Below are 19,940 nucleotides of genomic sequence, written 5' to 3' on the forward strand. Positions count from 1 at the left end.
ATTCACAACCAATCTGATCAGATGGATCGAAGACTGAAGAAAAAAATAATTATCAACAAAACCTGTATTCTCTACAACGTCATCGAAGGATGGTTGATTGTCTCCAAACGAATTAGGGCATATTACGGTTTCCATGTATGGAGATAGGCTGCATAAAATCTACGGAAAAAAAGACGACAATTGTAAGTTATGAAATCGTCATACAGAATCCATCAAAATTAAGAAATTGAATTATAGATTTCAAAATTACAACCGACTAACGAAATTAATTAGGAGATGAGATAATTTTAAAAACAGAAATTACCGGTGACAGATACGGCGATGGATGAAGAAGATGGAAAAAACCACAAAAGTTGAAGATGATGAATGTTAACTACAAAATCACGCAATGATTTGTTAATAGAAAGAGAAACGTGCATGATTATAGGAATTGCAACAACAAACGGATGAACATGATTGACATTATTAACCTTTCAGGATTTTAAATGAATAATATAAAATTAATTGAGAAATTATAGGAGCCATCAGATCTTCTAATCTCAAGATTAAAATGTCTAATCCTATGGTCTAAAATCGGCCTGTATTTCTTGATTTAATGGGATTCTTGTTTTGATCAAAATCCTATATATATATATATATAAGGGTGCGTTAGGCTCATTTGCACCCTAAGTGTCCTATTTCCTTTTTAATCTCAGCCCTTGGATCCTTGAATTGGATGGTTGTGATCAATGCATTATTAGTCTATAATGTTGCATTATTAGCCGCTGTGCATTATTAGAATGAAAATGTGCATTATTAAATGACACGTGGCATTAATCTAACCGTCAGATGACAAAATCGTGGGGCTAGGATTAAGAAGGAAAAAGGACAAAAGATATGAAAAGGATTTGAATACACCCCTATATATATATATAGGGTCTTGTTAGGTTGAGATTATTTAGCTAAATTGAGAAATGAGATGCAATATAGGCCACTAATCCACAAGATTAACAAAATGTCAACAAATACCTCATTATGTCAACAAGGGGTTATAATTGTCTTTTCATTAAATTGTGTGAAATCATTTTCTAAAATTCTCTCTAAAACTCTAGCTACAAAGTCTTCAAATCTTCAACATTCAAATCTTCAAATCTTCAACATTCATATCTTCAAATCTTCAAATCTTCAACATTCTTCAAATCTCTTCAACATTTAAATCTTCAAATCTTCAACATTTATATCTTCAAATCTTTAAATCTTCAACATTCAAATCTTCGAATCTTCAACATTCTTCAAATCTTCAAATCTTCGAATCTTCAAATCTTCAACATTCAAATCTTCAAATCTTCAAATATTCAAATCTTCAACATTCAATAAAATAACACTTATTAAAATGTCAACAACTAACAAATAACACTTACAATTCACATATCAATACCGAGAATATCGAATGTCAACAACTCGTATGAAAATGTCAACAACTAACAAATAACACTTACTATTCACATATCAATACCGAGAATATCGAATGTCAACAACTCGTATTAAAATGTCAACAACTAACAAATAACACTTACAATTCACATATCAATACCGAGGATATCGAATGCCAACAAATAACATTTACAATTCACATATCAATACCGAGAATATCGAATGTCAACAACTCGTATTAAAATGTCAACAACTAACAAATAACACTTACTATTCACATATCAATACTGAAAATATCGAATGTCAACAACTCGTATAAAATGTCAACAACTCGCGCGATGTCAACTACGGAGACATTATGTCAACTACGATGTCAACAACAAACGTTATTTATGTCAACTACGATGTCAACAACAAACGTTATTTATGTCAACTACGATGTCAACAACAAACTTTATTTATGTCAACTACGATGTCAACAACAAACTTTATTTATGTCAACTATTATATCAACAGCAAAATTTTACAAATAATCAATGTCAACAACAAATATTTTCATGTCAACAACAACGATTTACATATAATTTATGTCAACAACAAACGTTATTATGTCAACGAACTATATAATTCATGTCAACGACCTATATAATTCATGTCAACGAACTTGTGAAAATTGGAATTTCCCCCAATTTTTTTTCTCTCTCTCTCTCTGTAGACAACCTAACTATGGCTGGTAAATAAAGACATAGAGTGATGAAAATTCAAAATAGATATCCAAAAATTGCAAAACCAAATTCAGCTCAAAGAATCAAAAGAAGCTCAACTCATGTTGCAGATTAAGAATTGCAGCTCTAAGTGTCAACAACTCAAAAACAATTCTTGCAATTAAAAACTAACAACTATTTTCTTTTCTTTTTCTTCTTCTTTCTCCATTCCACTTTTTCTCTTCTGCGATTAAAAACTAACATTACACACACAAGCAATCAAAAACTAAAGGAATATACCAGCAAAGCCAAACTTCGTGATAAAATACACAATTTATTGATTTACAATTCCTACAGAATGGCCTAATCGTTTGATTGCAATTAATTCATCAAATTCAACAGCCGATCGGAAAATTCATCATAGAAGGATAACTAATTGAGAATGAATTGAGAGGTTTTAGCTACTCACCGCTTCATACAGAGGTGCCTCCGCCGCATCTCGCGTCATTTCAGCAATTCACTCGTGATGGTGCAGAAGCTGAAGAAGAAAAAAGGCAGGAAATTGCTCAATTCGGAGGAGGAGCAATTCGCCGAGTACGAGAAAATGTGCAGCGAACAGAGGCTGCTGCGTGGCGGATCGGAGGCAATTCGCTGAGTAGATCGGATCGGAGGCTGCTGCAGGCGGCAACGAACGAGTTCCGCGCCGCCAGAATCAGGCGGAGGAGGTAGAGAATCAGAGCGCGGCGGCGGCGCGGCATTGGTGGTGGCGATGAATTTGAGGGATCCGTTCCTGGATTTTAGCCTTTTAGGGATTTGACGCCGGAGATGGTAGAGGGCGGCGGGGAGAGGGATTGGGAGTTTTTGGTGAAGATGAAGAATCTAATTAAAACACAAAATGACTATTCTATCCTTTCATAATAAATTAATCTAAAAATATTTTTTGTGGAGAAAAATCTGGACCACTTATTTAATAAAAATGAGTGGCTGATATTGCATCTCATTTCTCAATTAGCCTAAAAAATCTCAATTGATCATGGACCTATATATATATATATATATATATATATATATATATATAGGGGAGCATTAAGGTACTTTTACCCCTTAGAGTACTATTTCCTTCTTAATCACATCCATTAGATTATAGTAGTGGACGGTCAAGATTAGATTTATGAAATTAATCCCGTGTTGCATTATGAGTAGCATTCTGTGCATTATAAGGTTATAATAGTAAAAACATAATGTCTGGAGCACGTTTCAAAACGGCAGTTCCGATAATTAAGCGGGATTTTGATACACCTTCCAACTTCTTACTCTCTCTCTCTCATTCTATCAAATCGAACTAGATCAACCAAAATTCTCTCATTTTTCGGAACAAGCCGAACCCTAGCCGCCGCCGTTGAAATAGCTTTGAACCGGCGGCGACTTCGAAGCAGAATTTGACAGTGAAAAGCAACTGGGTCGACGATTCAGGGTCTCAAAGTTCAGGGTTTAGGGCGCGAGCGCCGTCGGTCAAGTGTACATCTCCGTTCCTCGTGTAAGGTCTGAGTATTAAGTCTCGATTTTTAGTAAATTTTCTTTGAAAAATGTGAAATAGTGAGCCTTAGATAATGGGGTATCAATATTTGGATGTTTTTTGTTGTTTTCTGAGAAGAATTTGGTTTGATTTTAGGGTTTTCGGTTGTATTCGTCCTCAATTTGAGGATTCATGTCGACCTTGCTTTAAATGTTCGAATTTTGTGGTTCTGGTGTTTTTTCTAACGCGCTTTCTGGTGGTGGTGTTGTGTGTGTTAGTTTTGCGATGTCGAAAAGAGGCCGCCCCTACAAGAGCCAGCCCACGCAGACCGAAGGTGAGAATGCTGAGCCATTATAATAAAGCGATTGTGTGTTTTTCCATTGTTTGTTTCATTAATTAATGTTCGTTGTGCATTTTATGGTTATTTTTTTGCATTACCACTCTTTCACATAGCTGGGTAGTTGTTCTTCTTAGTGGTTTCAAATTTATAAACATTATTCCTTGAATGTTCTGAATTATTCGTTTGGGTTTCATCATTATTATTCTACAGTGCGTTTAAGGAGAAGTTTCATACGTTATTCAAAATTTTTGGTGCATTTTATTCCTGTTTTTTGGCATTAAAACTGTATTCCATCTCTGTTTTAATGTTGGTAGAAGTGGTTTACCTTTTTTTTTACATTATTGAGTTCTTTTCCTGCATTCTTTGTGTTTGTGTTAGTTTTGTTGATGAAGGTGTGTAGTTGTAGTGCTTATTTGGTGCATTGCACTCAATATTTCAGCATTATTGACCAGTTTTTGTGCATTTTGGTCCTATTTTTTGACAGTAAAACTGTATTCCATAGCAGACATAATGTTGCTAAAAGTGCTTTACCTTTTGTGTACATTATGAAGTTATTTTTATGCATTATTCGGTTGGATATCAACATTATAGACGTTGGTTGCAAATTCTACTGTGTTTGGTGCATTTTGTTCCTGTTTTTTTGCATTACAACTGAATTCCATCTCTGCTTTAATGTTGCTATAAGTGGTTAACCTTTTTTTGTACATTATTCAGTTCTTTTTCTGCATTATTTGTGTTTGTGTTAGTTTTGTTGATGACGGTGTGTAGTTGTAGTGCTTATTTGGTGCATTGCAGTCAAGATTTCAACATTATTTAACATTTTTTGTGCATTGTGGTCATGTTATTTTGCATTACAACTGTATTCCATAGCTGATTGTAATCGTGGTTGCTACAATATTAAGTACAGTTTATGCATTATGATACGGTTCATTAACATTAACTAGTTATTATTATGCATTAATTGTAATTGTACACTTATTCCTTTTTGCAGCTTCCAAACACCCAAGATTGGTTATAGATCAGGCCGTGGATGATGTACTGCCTTTATCAGTGGCACAAAAGTTTAGAGATAGACTAAAGGAACAGCAGATGGCAGAGGCTAGTACCTCAACTGAAGATGCGGAAAAGAGGAAGACTCGAGGGAAAAAGGTTGACCATTTATACACAAGGAGCACCACAGACTTTGTGAATTGTTTGAAAGAGCTGACCCCACGGCAAAAGGAAGCAGTGGAAGAACTTGGATTCGGGGCCATGCTACACTACAACATCAGCGAGATCCCCGGGTACATCGCCTTCTGGGTTCTCAACTCATTGAATCTTGCACGCTGCCAGATACCGTTATGTGGCGGTGGAGGCTTGACGATCGATGAGGAAGATGTCCATCTGACGTTAGGTTTTCCAAAAGGGCCAACACCAATCTCAAGGCCAGTTGATAAGCAAACCGAATTCCAGTTCAACGACTACGTTGCAGAACGTTGTGGAAAGAGTCGTTACAAAATGACAGCGGCTGATGTTGCGAAAGTGATTAAGCAGGAGGTGAACGGTGGTCCTGATTTCAAGCGGATGTTCATGTTCATGCTAGAAAATGCAGTAATTGAGAAACCTTCCCGCTTGGATAGGTCAGGAGCAGCAACTGAGGTATGCTTCAAGAAAATAAATGATTAAGTGTTATTAGTTAGTATCATTATTACACATTTTTTATATGTGTTGCCTTGTTTGCAGGTGCGTAGAAGCAGTGTCGAAGATGATGGGAAGGATAGGGAGAATGCAGCGGCCAAGAGTAAAGCCGGGAAAGATAAAGACAAATCAAAGAGTGCAGCCGTGGAGGACACCGTCAAGGTAAATATATGCCCCGAGCATTACTTGCATTGGGTAATAAAAAACTTTCATTATATGCCCCAAGCTGTACATTATATGTATATATTACTGCATTCATCAGTTCATTTTGCTTAACTATTTTTTCAAATAACCCAGACAACCAAAGGGAGACGCATTGAGGTTCCATCAGCCAAGAGAAAACAGCCAGCTAGGGAGGGAACTTCGAAGGCAGCAAAGGGCAAACAGATGGACATTCGGCAAGAGGTTGAATATCTAAATGGAGACACAATTTTATGCATTATTACGTTGATGTCATGCATTGTTGAATTGTAATATTTTTTTCTTGTTTACAGGTACAGACTGCTGCACCCCTTAAGGGCGTACAGATTGGTGTTGCGAGAACAACTGAGCCACTACAACCTGTAGTTCCTAAACATGGTGGTCGAAAGGTTGGTGATCAAGAAAAAGCGAGAGGGAAACACATCGCATCGGATGCGGATGAGGTATCAAATAGCGTAGTTAATTCAAAAACTAAAGTAATAGATCCACTAATTGCTTTATATGTGTCTTTATTTTTTTCAAGAAGGGAAAAGGACGATTGAAGAAGCCTAGTCTGGCTGCCCGGTCTCCATTCAACGAGAGAGCGGTTAGACTGACGGCAAAGCCACACACAGTGGACAAGCAAATCTACTACTGGGTTCTTAACACTGCGGAGAAGAACAGGTAAAAATTATACTTTAGATATTCTCATGTTTGGGACATGTCAATTTGTTTTAACTGGCTAAACATGTACAGGGATTCAGTTGTCTACTACGACAACTTTAAGAGTACTATGCAGATCGAGATGCAGTCATTAGCACCATTCAAGCCAGTGAGCCCCGATGTTATCGACACATGGAGCTCTTACCTGAATACAATGGAAAGGAACAAGGCACCAGAGACAGTTTCCAGGCTTTTCTTCTCAACAAAACCATGCGTGAGTGTACACCGTTCTCTCCATGTTTCTGTCAAGTTTGATACGGCTAACCCAAACAAACTACAGATTCAGTCAATGGTGGACGCACAACCCGAATGGACCGAAGAATTCAAGTTTGATACGTTCTGGACCAGGGTGTTGGAGGAAACAATTGGAACGAGCATCTATCAGTGGGACAAGTGCAAATCTACTACTGGGTTCTTAACACTGCGGAGAAGAACAGGTAAAAATTATACTTTAGATATTCTCATGTTTGGGACATGTCAATTTGTTTTAACTGGCTAAACATGTACAGGGATTCAGTTGTCTACTACGACAACTTTAAGAGTACTGTGCAGATCGAGATGCAGTCATTAGCACCATTCAAGCCAGTGACCCCCGATGTTATCGACACATGGAGCTCTTACCTGAATACAATGGAAAGGAACAAGGCACCGGAGACAGTTTCCAGGCTTTTCTTCTCAACAAAACCATGCGTGAGTGTACACCGTTCTCTCCATGTTTCTGTCAAGTTTGATACGGCTAACCCAAACAAACTACAGATTCAGTCAATGGTGGACGCACAACCCGAATGGACCGAAGAATTCAAGTTTGATACGTTCTGGACCAGGGTGTTGGAGGAAACAATTGGAACGAGCATCTATCAGTGGGACAAGTATGAAATGGTGAGTTATAGTGAAATAATGTAGTTGTTTCGTAGCTGTAATGGAGATAATAATGTGTTGTAATGGTACTTCCGTTGTGCAGTTCTTCTTCCCAGTTTGGGGAGCATCCCATCAGTATGTGGTCTGTTTTGATCTTCGAGATTCCAATATGAACATCATTGATCACACCTTGGCGGAGTCACACGGGACCTTTGGAGAAAAATATGGGGAGACACCCTCTCTTCTGGTAATATAGATTACACCACATAATTTCTGAATTATACAACACAATTTCTACATTACACCTCCAAAATTGCACATTATATTCCAGTTTCACATTCTCCATTTCTGAATTATACACCAAAATTTATGCATTACACATCACAAATTTCACATTATATTTCAATGTTAATTTGTTATTTTTTTTGCCGTGTAGAAAAAATTCTTTGCAGCAGCCCTTACGAAGTCCAAGGTTTCAAAAATGGCGGCACAGGTCAGAAAATGTAGTGCGCATGTCGTGACAATGCCGTGGAGGAACAACATTGCCACAATGGACACGGGGGTGTATGTGATGAGGCATATGGAGACGTACTTCGGAGAGAAGGAGAAGGATTGGGACTGTGGTCTAACTGGCAAAGGAACGAAGAGCCTAGAATTGTTGCGAATGAAGTTTACAACTGCTCTGCTAACTTCTCCACACAACTCGAAGACTGGGACCAACCAAACACAAGCCACGAAGCATTGGATGGATAAGCCGGCTAAATTCAGCTTTGAAAGGTGGGTCGAGAATTATGGGATCGAGTGAACTTCTAGGTTTTGATTTGGATATGAACTAGATGTTTTTTTTTATGATGGAAGGGTGAACATTGAAGTTAGTGGTCCGAATGCTTTGGATATGGTGGATTGTTTTGGATATGTTGGTACTAAATGTTTTGGATACCCCTGAGCTAGGTGATTTAGAATGTTTTGGAAATGTTGGTACTATATGCTTGCTGCACAAAACTGGTAATGGCTTCTTATAACTTAATAATCACAAATTATTGCCTAATAATGTATTAGAAAAGTACAATGCATATAAGTAAACAAATAATGTAAATATCTCGATTTATAATGCATTTTTCCGTGATTTTTGTGAAGTTACATACCAATGCATATAACACAATAATGTAACACTTATGCATGGATAATGTTTGTAAATATCCATATATTGCACGGTGATTCACATTATGCAAAATACTATGACTCCAAAACACCCGGCTCCTATAATAAATCAGAATACGTTGCACGTAGTAAATTAAAATAATGTAAAAAATAGATAACAATAATGCACAAACAAAATTTAATAATGAACAATCATTTTTAAATCCTTGTTCAAGGTGTGAAGACATAGACTTAAACACTGCGCATAAAACTCAAAACAAAGAAAAATAATGTTGTTTGAATGATAATAAATCAACATTTCCTCTTTCCCTTACGCAGCTCATTCTCCATTTCAAGCTCTTTAAGCATTGGGCAATTTCTAGAGTCATGATGGCACAACTCATCGCACGCCTTACACCGTCTAAGGGGCCTAGTAGCATCCTTGATAGCCTTTTCTCTCTTGGAAATCAGACGACTAGCGGAGCTGCTCGCGTGCCCCTTCGTCTTTACCACATCCGGAGGGTGGACCTCGACGACTTCCGGCCTTTCCATTCCATAAAACTGTTCAATCATGCGCCTCTTCTCAGAAACGGATGTTAAAGGAGTTCCAGCTTGAAGTGAATTACCCAGTTCCTCTAGTCCACCTACGAATGCACGAAGCACATCAATGTCCGTCTCAAAGCGACGAAGAAAACCATAGAACAGTGAGATCCCTTGCTTTGAAACGTTTTGCCTTTCATCAACAAAGGACTGTGTAGGTAAAGTCTCATCAACATGTCCATGGACAGCCTTAGCTAGCGGGGTCTTCAGCCATCTACTTGCACAGTAGTCATCCGGAATCTTTTTCACTTCATTGTTCCTAAACAAAAAGAATATATGACTGCACAGATATCCCTGCCTAACGAAAAGTTTGCAATCGCATGAGTATGACTCGTCACTCTTATCATGTCTCACAAAGTACGAATTGCGAAGGCTGTCTCCGAGTTTGTAGGTGTCCACCATGTCTGCAGACGAGAAGTCCAAAACGCGGCATCTGTCATTTCCCTCAACAATCTCCTCTTGTATTTTCTTGAATATACTATCTGTGTACAGAGTAGAAGCATGTTTCAAAGGAAGAGCAGTGGCCAATATAGGTAGGGCAGTCGCGTCTTGGTAGTCCAGCTTTGTTCTACTATTCCGCTGGAAATCCACAGCTTGGTTGAAATTCAAGTAGAATTCGGCAATGTTGTTGCGTGGCTTCAGAAATTTTTTATAGAAGCTATTCTCTGACTCAGAAATAGAGGTGGTCCTAATCATCGAGCCCATTGGGAAATCTCTGAAGTATGCAGGTATCCATAATTGCCTGTAGTCGTACAATGTCTTCAACCAACCATGGTCTTCCAGGTCATAACGTTCAAGTATTCCATTCCACTCTTCTTCGAACTCATCGGGTTCTAGCAGATCCGACCAGACGCAGGCATTGAACTCTTTCTTGAAATCTTCGTCCCGCAACAACCGACCAGGAACTTTATTGGCCAACTTGTGCATGATATGCCACATACACCATCTGTGGCGAGTCCCAACAAGAATCTCTTCAATAGCCGATCTCATCCCCAAATCTTGATCTGTAACAATCATCTTCGGAGCAACACCCATACATTGGACAAAATGTCTAAACAACCATGCAAAAGCGCCGGTCTTCTCGCTGCTTACCAAACCAGCAGCGAAAGTTACTGGTCGCCCATGATTGTCCTTTCCCGTAAAGGGCGCGAAGATCATACAATACCTGTGCAACATAAGCCGGCATAAGTCAAGCAAATAACATGTATAATGCATATATAGTATATATTAATGCATATAATAATGTACGTATTAACTGTTTTAATGCACGACAGGTATACCTATTTGTGTTGTAGGTGGTGTCAAAAGCCACAATATCACCGAACATGTGGTAATTCCTCTTCATCAAACCATCACACCAGAACAGAGCAACCAGCTGGTCGCTAGCATTAACCTCGTACTCATATGTGAATGCCTCGGACATCTCTTTCTTCCTAGCCATATCATCCAAAACCATTTGTACGTCAATACCATGAGCGTATGCTTTGATGTCTCGTGAAGCATTCCTTATATCCCCAACATTGCAGCCAACGAGCTGAAAACCACCTAGAATTTCCTTCAGCACATTAAACGTGAGCGTGGGACCTATGTTAGCCTTTGAACAATCAAGGATAAATTGGTGATGTACGTCGTCCAAATTTCGATTGATTGACATGAACTGCTGATGCTCTGTTCCAACCATGTAATGGTTATGAACTTCGTTAAACTCCTCGACAGTATAACCTGAAACTCCTCCGTCGGAGAAGAACTTGAATGAGATACTGGCTTTACAACCACAACGCTTGGATAAACGTCGACGTTTCAACGAAAAATCTGACCGTGCATTTGCTTGGTCATCCACGCACGAGTTCTTGCTGCCTTCCCTGTTGCATACCACCTTATACCAAGTAATTATACCATCAGTTTTTCTCGTTTGTGATTTGCGAGTATCAAAACCAACAGCCCGGGCATACACATCGTAGAATGCAAAACAAAAATCCAGTGATTTGAACTTCTGGCCAAAGACAGGCTTCAAATCTTTCGAACACTCAGGTACAACAACCACTGCACAGAATCACAAAAAACAAAAGTCAGCTAACACAAACATTATGAACCAATTAAACTTGCATTATCTATCTACCAATGTACATTATCCAGAACTAAATCTACATTATATGTATCTAATAACACAACACCTTAGTTTAATTAACGCGTCTAACACAACATAAAACGTGTATTATCTATCTAATAATGTAAATTATATAGTACTAAATCTACATTATTTGTAGCTAGTACCACAACACCCGATATGAATCAACGTTTCTAAACCATAAACAAGACAAACTAATAGTTGGATTATTTATTCACAACTTTACATCCAAACCGCCCGTCCATAAACCCTAGCCCATGCAAACTCAATTCTAAACCCTAGGCGACTCCCCTTTAATTAACAGATACAGAATGTCAAAGAAGTTTGCGCTAATATGTGTGATTTGGATATTAATGAAACGTAGATACAAAAAACGATGACTTCTCGAAATTAATTACCTTCGTCCATGTTTGAATCATAAGCTTGGTCCATTGTTGAGGAACCACCTTCTTCCATTGTATTAACGATAATATTCCATGAACACTCCGAAAAATGGCCGATAATTACAACCAAGGCAATATTTGATTTTTAACGAAGACCTAACGTTGAAAGATGAAAGAGAAGAGAGGTTATTTTCACGGTGAAAGAGAAGAAAAAATTCTGGAGAATAATTAAAAAACCGACGCAATATTGTGTGAGGAGAAAATCTTGGACTTTCCATAACCACCAACATTGTCATTCCCTTAAAAGCCCTTTTCCACTTAATTAATTAAAAAAAAATAGATGATCAGGCCTTAATTTCAGCCATTAGATGATAAGAATGAATGGTTGGGATTAAAAAGCAAAAAGCATATAATATAGGAAAAGCATATGAATACACCTCTATATATATATATATATATTGTTAGGTTGAGATTTATCAACCTAATTGAGAATTGAGATGCAATCTCAGCCACTCATCCAGAATATTTGTGAAATGTCAACAGCATGTAGTTTATGTCAACAGAGGGGCATAATTGTAATTTTATTAATTTTTTTTATTTATTTATTTTTAATTTTTTTTAATTTTTTTTATAAAAAAAATTAAAAAATTTTTAAAATTTTTTTTAATTTTTTTTCGTTTTTTTATTATTTTTTATTTTTAAAATTATTTTTTTCAACTACATATACAATTCATGTCAACTACACATCAAATGTCAACAACTTTAATCAATAAATACTATTTGACATGAATTGTACATGTAGTTGACATTATATTATGTAGTTAACATGAATTGTATATGTAGTTGACATGGATTGTACACATAGTTGACATTATATGTGTGTAGTTGACATGAATTGTGTGTGTGGTTGACATGGATTGTACACATAGTTGACATTATATGTGTGTAGTTGACATGAATTGTATATGTAGTTGAAATTTTTTTATTTATTTTTAAAAAAAAAAATTACATTTTTTAATTTTTATTTTTCAACTACATATACAATGCATGTCAACTACACACATATAATGTCAACTATGTGTACAATCCATGTCAACCACACACACAATTCATGTCAACTACACACATATAATGTCAACTATGTCTACAATCCATGTCAACTACATATACATTATAATGTCAACTACATAATATAATGTCAACTACATGTACAATTCATGTCAAATAGTATTTATTGATTAAAGTTGTTGACATTTGATGTGTAGTTGACATGAATTGTATATGTAGTTGAAAAAAAAAATTTAAAATAAAAAATAAAAAAAAAATGAAAAAAAAAAAAAAATTTAAAAAAATTTAAAAAAATATTTAAAAATAAATAAAAAAAATTAATCGAAATAACTACAAGAGCTAACAAGGAAAAACAATTGAATTAATAACTCAAAATCATAGCATATTACCAAAAATTCTACAAAAGATGTTTAATACTCATAGACAAGTAAAACAACAAAAAGTACTAGACATGAAGAAAAACAAAACAAAACCCAAGGTTGAATTATGCAATCTTCAGTCTTCTCTTGCCTGGATCTGCAGAGCTCCGCTCCAATGGAAGATGGAAGAATAATATGTGGAATATGAGATGGAAGAATTATAGGGATGGAGAGGATTGGAGGCTCTGAGATGAATATTATGAATTAGGTTATGAGGTATATATAGGCTAGAAAAGGATTTATAATTGGTAAAAAGTATCCTCCAAGTAATGGAAAAGATGGTAAATTCGAATTCTCCAATTAATAGGAGAGATTTGGCAACAATTTCTTTCCTTCCTTAATTTCCGCCTAATTTTGACTGCACTGCGCAACGTTCGTAAAATGGCCATAACTTTCTCCACAAAACTTCGATTTAGATGTTCAAGGTACCCACGCGAAGCTCTTTCGAAGATGAAGAGAATGGTATATATTAAGTACTTATTGGACTTCAAACTCGTTGCCAGATGGTCTCGAACAGAGGCTGTTGTACCTTGGCCTTTTTGCACCATTTTTTCTATCTTTTTCTATCATTTATCAACAAACACATTAAAATATCAAAATATATAGAACATAATTTGCAAGATTGACATTTAAAACGAGCCAAATCTAGGCCTTAAAATCATGTAAATCCCGTGTTTATCATGAACATAGAAAAATCATGAGCTCAAACTTATTAAGTTATGTATAAAAAAATAATATGCAAAATATTTTATTACTTACTTGTAAGCGAACAGCCTCAGCATGGGAAACCTCTTCCAAAATTTCTCGACGAGTAGGTCGTCGTGATTTTTTCGGACAGGTAGATTGATCTTCGACAATTCCTTTGCCCCGTCGATCACGGTCACCACCACCACGAGAAGAAGACATATTTTTTTTATAGTAATGTAGTTGAACAAGTTGTAACTAATATGAAGAGCAAATTATGAAAATTGATGAACAACTTAGGTAAACAAGTAGAGAGCAAATTGAGAGAATGAGGTAGAGAATAGAGAATAGAGAATTGGAGATTGAGAGAGAAATACTTGTTAACACAAGAATGGGGGAAAAATCTGATATTAAAAAAAAAAAAAAAAAATCAAAATTTGAAAACGGTCGAAAACCGCCGGTTTTCTGACCGAACCGCTGGTTTGTGTTAGAAAACCGCCGGTTTCTGACCGAAAACCGGCGGTTTCCGACACCTTTTCAGACCCTAACGTTGCAACCCTACCCCTACGCCTGAACCCTAGCCCTGAACCGTCGGGAACCGGTGGTTTTCCGACACAAACCGGCGATTTTCCGACTTTTTCCAGCCCTACGCCTGCAACCCTAGGAACCTACCGGCGACGGCTACATATTCTCGGTTAACCAGCGGTTAACCGCCGGTTCCGGTTGCATATTTTTTGAACCGTAACCGGCCCGTTATAACCGTGAAATCGGATTTCGAACCGGAACCGTCGTCCGGTTCCGGTTCCGACTTGCCAGTTGGGAACCGGCGGGCCGGTTGGGTTTGGCCACCTCTATGCCCTACATTAGTTGTTCTCGCAATCGATGTGGGAATTGAGTCCGTAACATTCTCCTCCCCAAAGGCTAGCGTGTTAGGAGAGCCCATTTAGTTTATATACTCCACATTAGTGGTTCTTTGCCAGGCCACCACTCCGAGTTCTCGTTGGTCACGGCCATATTGGTCACGACTCTTTGCCCGGCCACCACTCCGAGCCGTTTGGGTTCTCAATGAAAGCACCAATTGATACAGACTAAACAGGAGAACTCATCACAAAAGACTAGCATGTTAGCAGATATAGTCCATTTAATCTATATACGCCCCAATGTGAGAATTGAGTCCATAACAGAGTCCTACCTTTTCACAACTCTTTAAAATATAAAAATACAAATACAAATAGATTCCTAGGAGTTGTTTCCTGTAGTAACATTTTTTTTTATGAATTCAAGAATAATCAACTTCCACGATAATATTATATCTTGGGCTAGGCCTGTTTCAGGATTATTCTAAGCTGCAGCAGAATAGTTTATAACCTGGCCCCCTTGACCCCTTCTGATAGGTCCAACTAACTGATCGGGCTGGGCCTAGCTGATTTTCCACTGATTATCAGTCTTTCCCCCATTGATTAAATTTCGTAGTTGTAATGTCTCGACTACATAGAACCCCCACAAAATTCATAATTAATTATCACTTTGAGCTAATTAAGACATTGACTGTTATAATCAATAAGCACGTGAAAAGACAAGGCCATGAAGTCTTTCATATAGATATTGACGGTTACGATCATTCAAAACAAATGCCTTGACTAACGAAAGGCCAAGAGGCCAACATATCATCAAGGAGATTGACAGATTGTGATGATTGTAAATTACTCCCTCTGTATCACATAATTTGGGACAATTTCATCGGGCACGGGTTCTAAAAAATGTAATGGAAAGTGAGTTGAAAAAATTAGTGGGATTTGGGTCCTATTTTTAAAGTATTGGTTTTATAATAAAATGTGAGTATGAATGAGTTAGTGGAATATGAGGTCCACTACCAAAAATGATAAAAGTGAAATGGATAAAATTATTTGGGACGGACCAAAATGGAATACTGGGTCAAATTATGTGGGACGGAGGGAGTAACTATTCTGTTAACGAATCCATAAATACTTTTTAAGATTAATTGATAAAATAGCTGATAAAAATAAACAAAAGATAATTCCATATTAATTTTAGCAAATTAAAATAATTCTTGAAAATCTCGTGGCAAAATGTGCAATTTAGGTCACGTTTACGGATGATTAATAGTATCTCAACAACTTAATGAATGAATGATGAATAACATTTGGATATGGATTCCATATTGCCAAAAGCACACATTATCATTCAATACCCATTATTTATGAGCTTGAAATTTTAGTTTCATAACTTAAATTTTTATCACTAGTGCGTGGGTGTAAATACTACAATATCCTATATACTCCGGACTAGGAGAGTATAGGTAGGAACCTTTACTATATGCATTGCATCGTCCAATGATATCAAATCATGTCCCATTCAAATTTAATTAAATTTATTGTTCAGCTGTGACATTAATTTTGCCTATAGCAACCCTGACAAATTTTACAGCCTGTATCAAGAATGGTGCCTTAAACATTTTGCCGTTTTAATTTTTCTTTTTGGTGGATTTTAGCTTGTGTTATGTTGTCCTTTATAATAAGTGGGAATAGTCATTATAATAATTGTACGTACTTAAAAAGAGAGAACTCGATATGTACATGATGTGTTGAGCAATACTTATGTAATAAAATAATTTGACTGGTTTACCAAAGTCTTGATCCAAAATTAAACTAGCAAATTGCATAACTTAAAATTTCAAATCGATGGACGAGAACGTCAAACTCCGGTTGACTCTTTGTATCTTCCATTAGTTTATAAGATCACTTTGTCTCACTCACTAAAGTTCTTTTCAACGACGTGGGTATCCAGCTTTACGACAATTCTTGGAGAAGTGGCCAAATTTGCCACAATTATAGTAGTCGCCTTCGAATTTTCTCGTTGGCTGCTTCCCCTTGCTTTTATCTTTTGTAGTTGGGCGAAGGCGTTTGTTGGAGGGATCGCTTTGTTCCAACATGTTGGCCTTTGCATCGAGCAGGTCATGGGCCTTGGCTTTTTTATCATTGTTGTGCATGTCTACCTGGATGCGTAGTTTCACAATCAGATCTTCAAGAGTCATCTTTTTTCGCTTATACTTAAGATAGCTCTTGAAGTCTTTCCAACTTGGAGGCAATTTATGTATGATCGTGCCAGTGATGAAATTTTCTGGCAGGACCATTCCCTCAGCACTGAGGTCGTGGATGATTAGTTGGAATTCTCGCACTTGTTCCATGACTGGTCGAGTATCGACCATTTTATAGTTTAAGTATTTGGCCACCAAAATCGTCGTCGTACCTGCATGCATCATCACTCCGATACTTTCTATCTATATTTTTCCACATTTGTTTCAATGTGGTTACAACATATACATTGTAAAAATTCTTATTTTGTACTCAATCGTCTTGAACAACAATCACTAGATGAGATATGCCCGGTAGTGCTATCAGATTTGGCATGTTGTCTCCAAAGATGGTCTCTAGTGTAGCAACACCGCTAACAACAGAGCTCTGACGATCCGGACGATAGCAAGTGCAGTGCTTCGACAGAAGAACAATGTTAAGATAGAAAGAAAGATTGTGCTACGAATGTAGAGATTTCAAGTGTCTTTGTGTAGAGTGTGTTGGAGTGTCTCCCTATTTATAGGCCAAAACTTACTACATGTCGAGCAATATAGAATCATTGTGGAGTCAATTATGTCGTTAATGCTGGAGCGTAACGGTTGGACGTTACAGACGTTACAAATGTTTATAATGTAGCATGAATCTAGACAGATGTATCTAGACATTTCTCATATTATTGTTCTATCAAAGGACGTATCTTAGACGACCCAATCAATATGTTGGTAGGGTTGGTATATTAAAAACATGTTAGTATTTGTTACTATTTTTCAGTTGTACTGTATAAGTATATAAGTAAGCGAGTAATATAAGAGCCAACTATTAATCAAAACATAATAAGAGCAACTGAGCAACACTATCAACTAAAAAATCCGAGACGTGATTAATTAATTAAGCGATACGCCACTATCCCCTCTAGTCGAGAATGGGTATTCAGTTCATGCTCTACTAATTTCATTTATCTTAAAATGTTAAATACTACTAAATACTAATTCTGTGTATTTACAAGTTGATTGCATGACACGCACTATGCGCTGTAACCGCTGTTCTAATCAATATCTTTATTACACTCCATTATGTTTACATTTATAATAACCGTTCAAATTTCAAAAGTTTCAGTTGTTGATAGAATTCGAATAAATTCAATTTTGTAATCGTCGCATCACCAATTAGTTACTCAAGTACTAACAGATTAGTTTGTGAGAACACGGGAAAAGCTTAAGGTTTACCATCACACTCATTAAAAAAGGTCTTATTAAGTTGTCTATATATAAATATTTGGGTACGGATGATTCATATAGTACAAATTAAACGCTATGTGAAACATATAAAAGTTGAAATTTGTATAACTACTTCAGTTATCCAAAGATTATCCGAATTATTTACATGCAATTGATTTACACACTAAGTACAATATATACACAGGTGTTTGCTTTTTAAAAATATAAAATCAAAAGGAGTAGTACTATATTATTATCACTATGAAACTTAAGAAGGGCTCTTATTTAATGCTGTGTAAGTCATAACGACTAGAATGCAATAAAACTTCATACTCCTAATTCACTTCAACTAACCCTACTCGAATCAGAAGGGTAATTTTCTGCAGGTACAGGTATGCCCATCCCCTACGACTGATCCCAAAATTAAATGATTGAATTTCTATTTGATTTTTGTAGTATATGGAGTAATAACGTACTAAGTCAACGTCGGCAGCATTGAATATTTTCCAAAGCGTAATAAACTTTATCTCCATTATCAACTTATTCCACAATCCACAATACCGTGTTCAATATAGGAGTAGTTTCTAATTTAGTTGCATTAATTCGACAACACTATTGTCTATCCATCTACACAACTATGGACGGTTTGCCATCAATACAATTAGCTTTAAAATTTATTGTTTCGGTGAAAAAGTCGACCAAGTTCACTTCCTAAACAAATGTAATTATTTATATCTCATTAAAAATGCAAAATGCAATTTATTCCATATGAAGATACACAAAGTCGCTTCAATTTTGATATTTGGAATGCTCTTCGTGTCCTCTTTTTCTTTCGTTATTATTTTAAAACTTGAAATGGTATCGTTCGAGCCAAATATCAAGTGTGTATTTCCAAGTATATATATGACCATAAGAGTATATTTGTATCATTATTTATTTTCATAATGATTTTTTATCATATGTTTGTTTTTGTTGATATACTTTCCCATTTTAAAAGTTAATGTTCAGTAAATGTAATTATAAATATATAATCTGACTATTTTAATTTGACATGCATTTCAAATTTTCAATAATGACCCGTGTGGCTTAAAACGCATTAGGAGCTGTTCATTATTGTTGGCCGGTTTGAATAACTTGTGAGACATATTATGCTACAGTTAAAATAATAATTTTAAACTATTAATGCTACTTCATTGAACATCTCTATATACACATTAACAATAATATTATTGTTATAATGCAAATTTTATTTCGGTCACTCGAGGTTGAAGGCCATAATTCCCCTTCCGTAAAATCATTCAAGAATGTTCTTGTACTTATTCTAAAGGAAAAAATGTTTGCATTTTGTCTAATTACTCCGTACATTGTACATGAGTTAATCTTAAGGGCCTGTTTTGTAGCCTTGACAGGATTATGTGGGATAGGACTTTAGTGTGGATTATATAAGTGGATTTGTCATGATTATTTAAAATTTAGTCTAGTGTTTTTTAAGTGGGATTCGTATCATGTTAATCCAATCATTTGTTTTGTGTATATGATTGAAAGTGGACTAAAATTTGACTAGACAAGGTTGCCCCCAATTTTTTTTTTTCACATTTTCACCGTATTCTTCTTCCCCCAAATTTTATTTGGCATTCCCACCATAAATTTCTTTTCTTTCCCCCAAATTTTATTTCACGTCCCGCCTCATCCTTCTTTTCTCCCTCTCTTTTTTTTGCTGAATACCTAGCCACTGCATTCTTTATATACCCAATTCGAGCTCCATATTATCACACTCATCTTGATCATATCTGCA

At 36.3% G+C, this 19,940-nt stretch overlaps 1 protein-coding gene across 1 annotated transcript; it reads right to left on the bottom strand.

Moving 5' to 3' along the window:
* Nucleotides 1–8,863: 8,863 nt before the first annotated feature.
* On the bottom strand, nt 8,864–11,735 carry LOC125221237 (protein FAR1-RELATED SEQUENCE 5-like). The gene is made up of 3 exons (XM_048123362.1): nt 11,678–11,735; nt 10,432–11,194; nt 8,864–10,316 (listed from the first exon to the last, which is right to left on the bottom strand). Exons 1-3 carry the CDS (start codon nt 11,733–11,735, stop codon nt 8,864–8,866), a joined length of 2,274 nt encoding a protein of 757 aa, XP_047979319.1.
* Nucleotides 11,736–19,940: the final 8,205 nt, after the last annotated feature.

The sequence above is a fragment of the Salvia hispanica genome, chromosome 4 (genome assembly GCF_023119035.1).
Source record: "Salvia hispanica cultivar TCC Black 2014 chromosome 4, UniMelb_Shisp_WGS_1.0, whole genome shotgun sequence".
Taxonomy (NCBI): Eukaryota; Viridiplantae; Streptophyta; class Magnoliopsida; order Lamiales; family Lamiaceae; genus Salvia; species Salvia hispanica.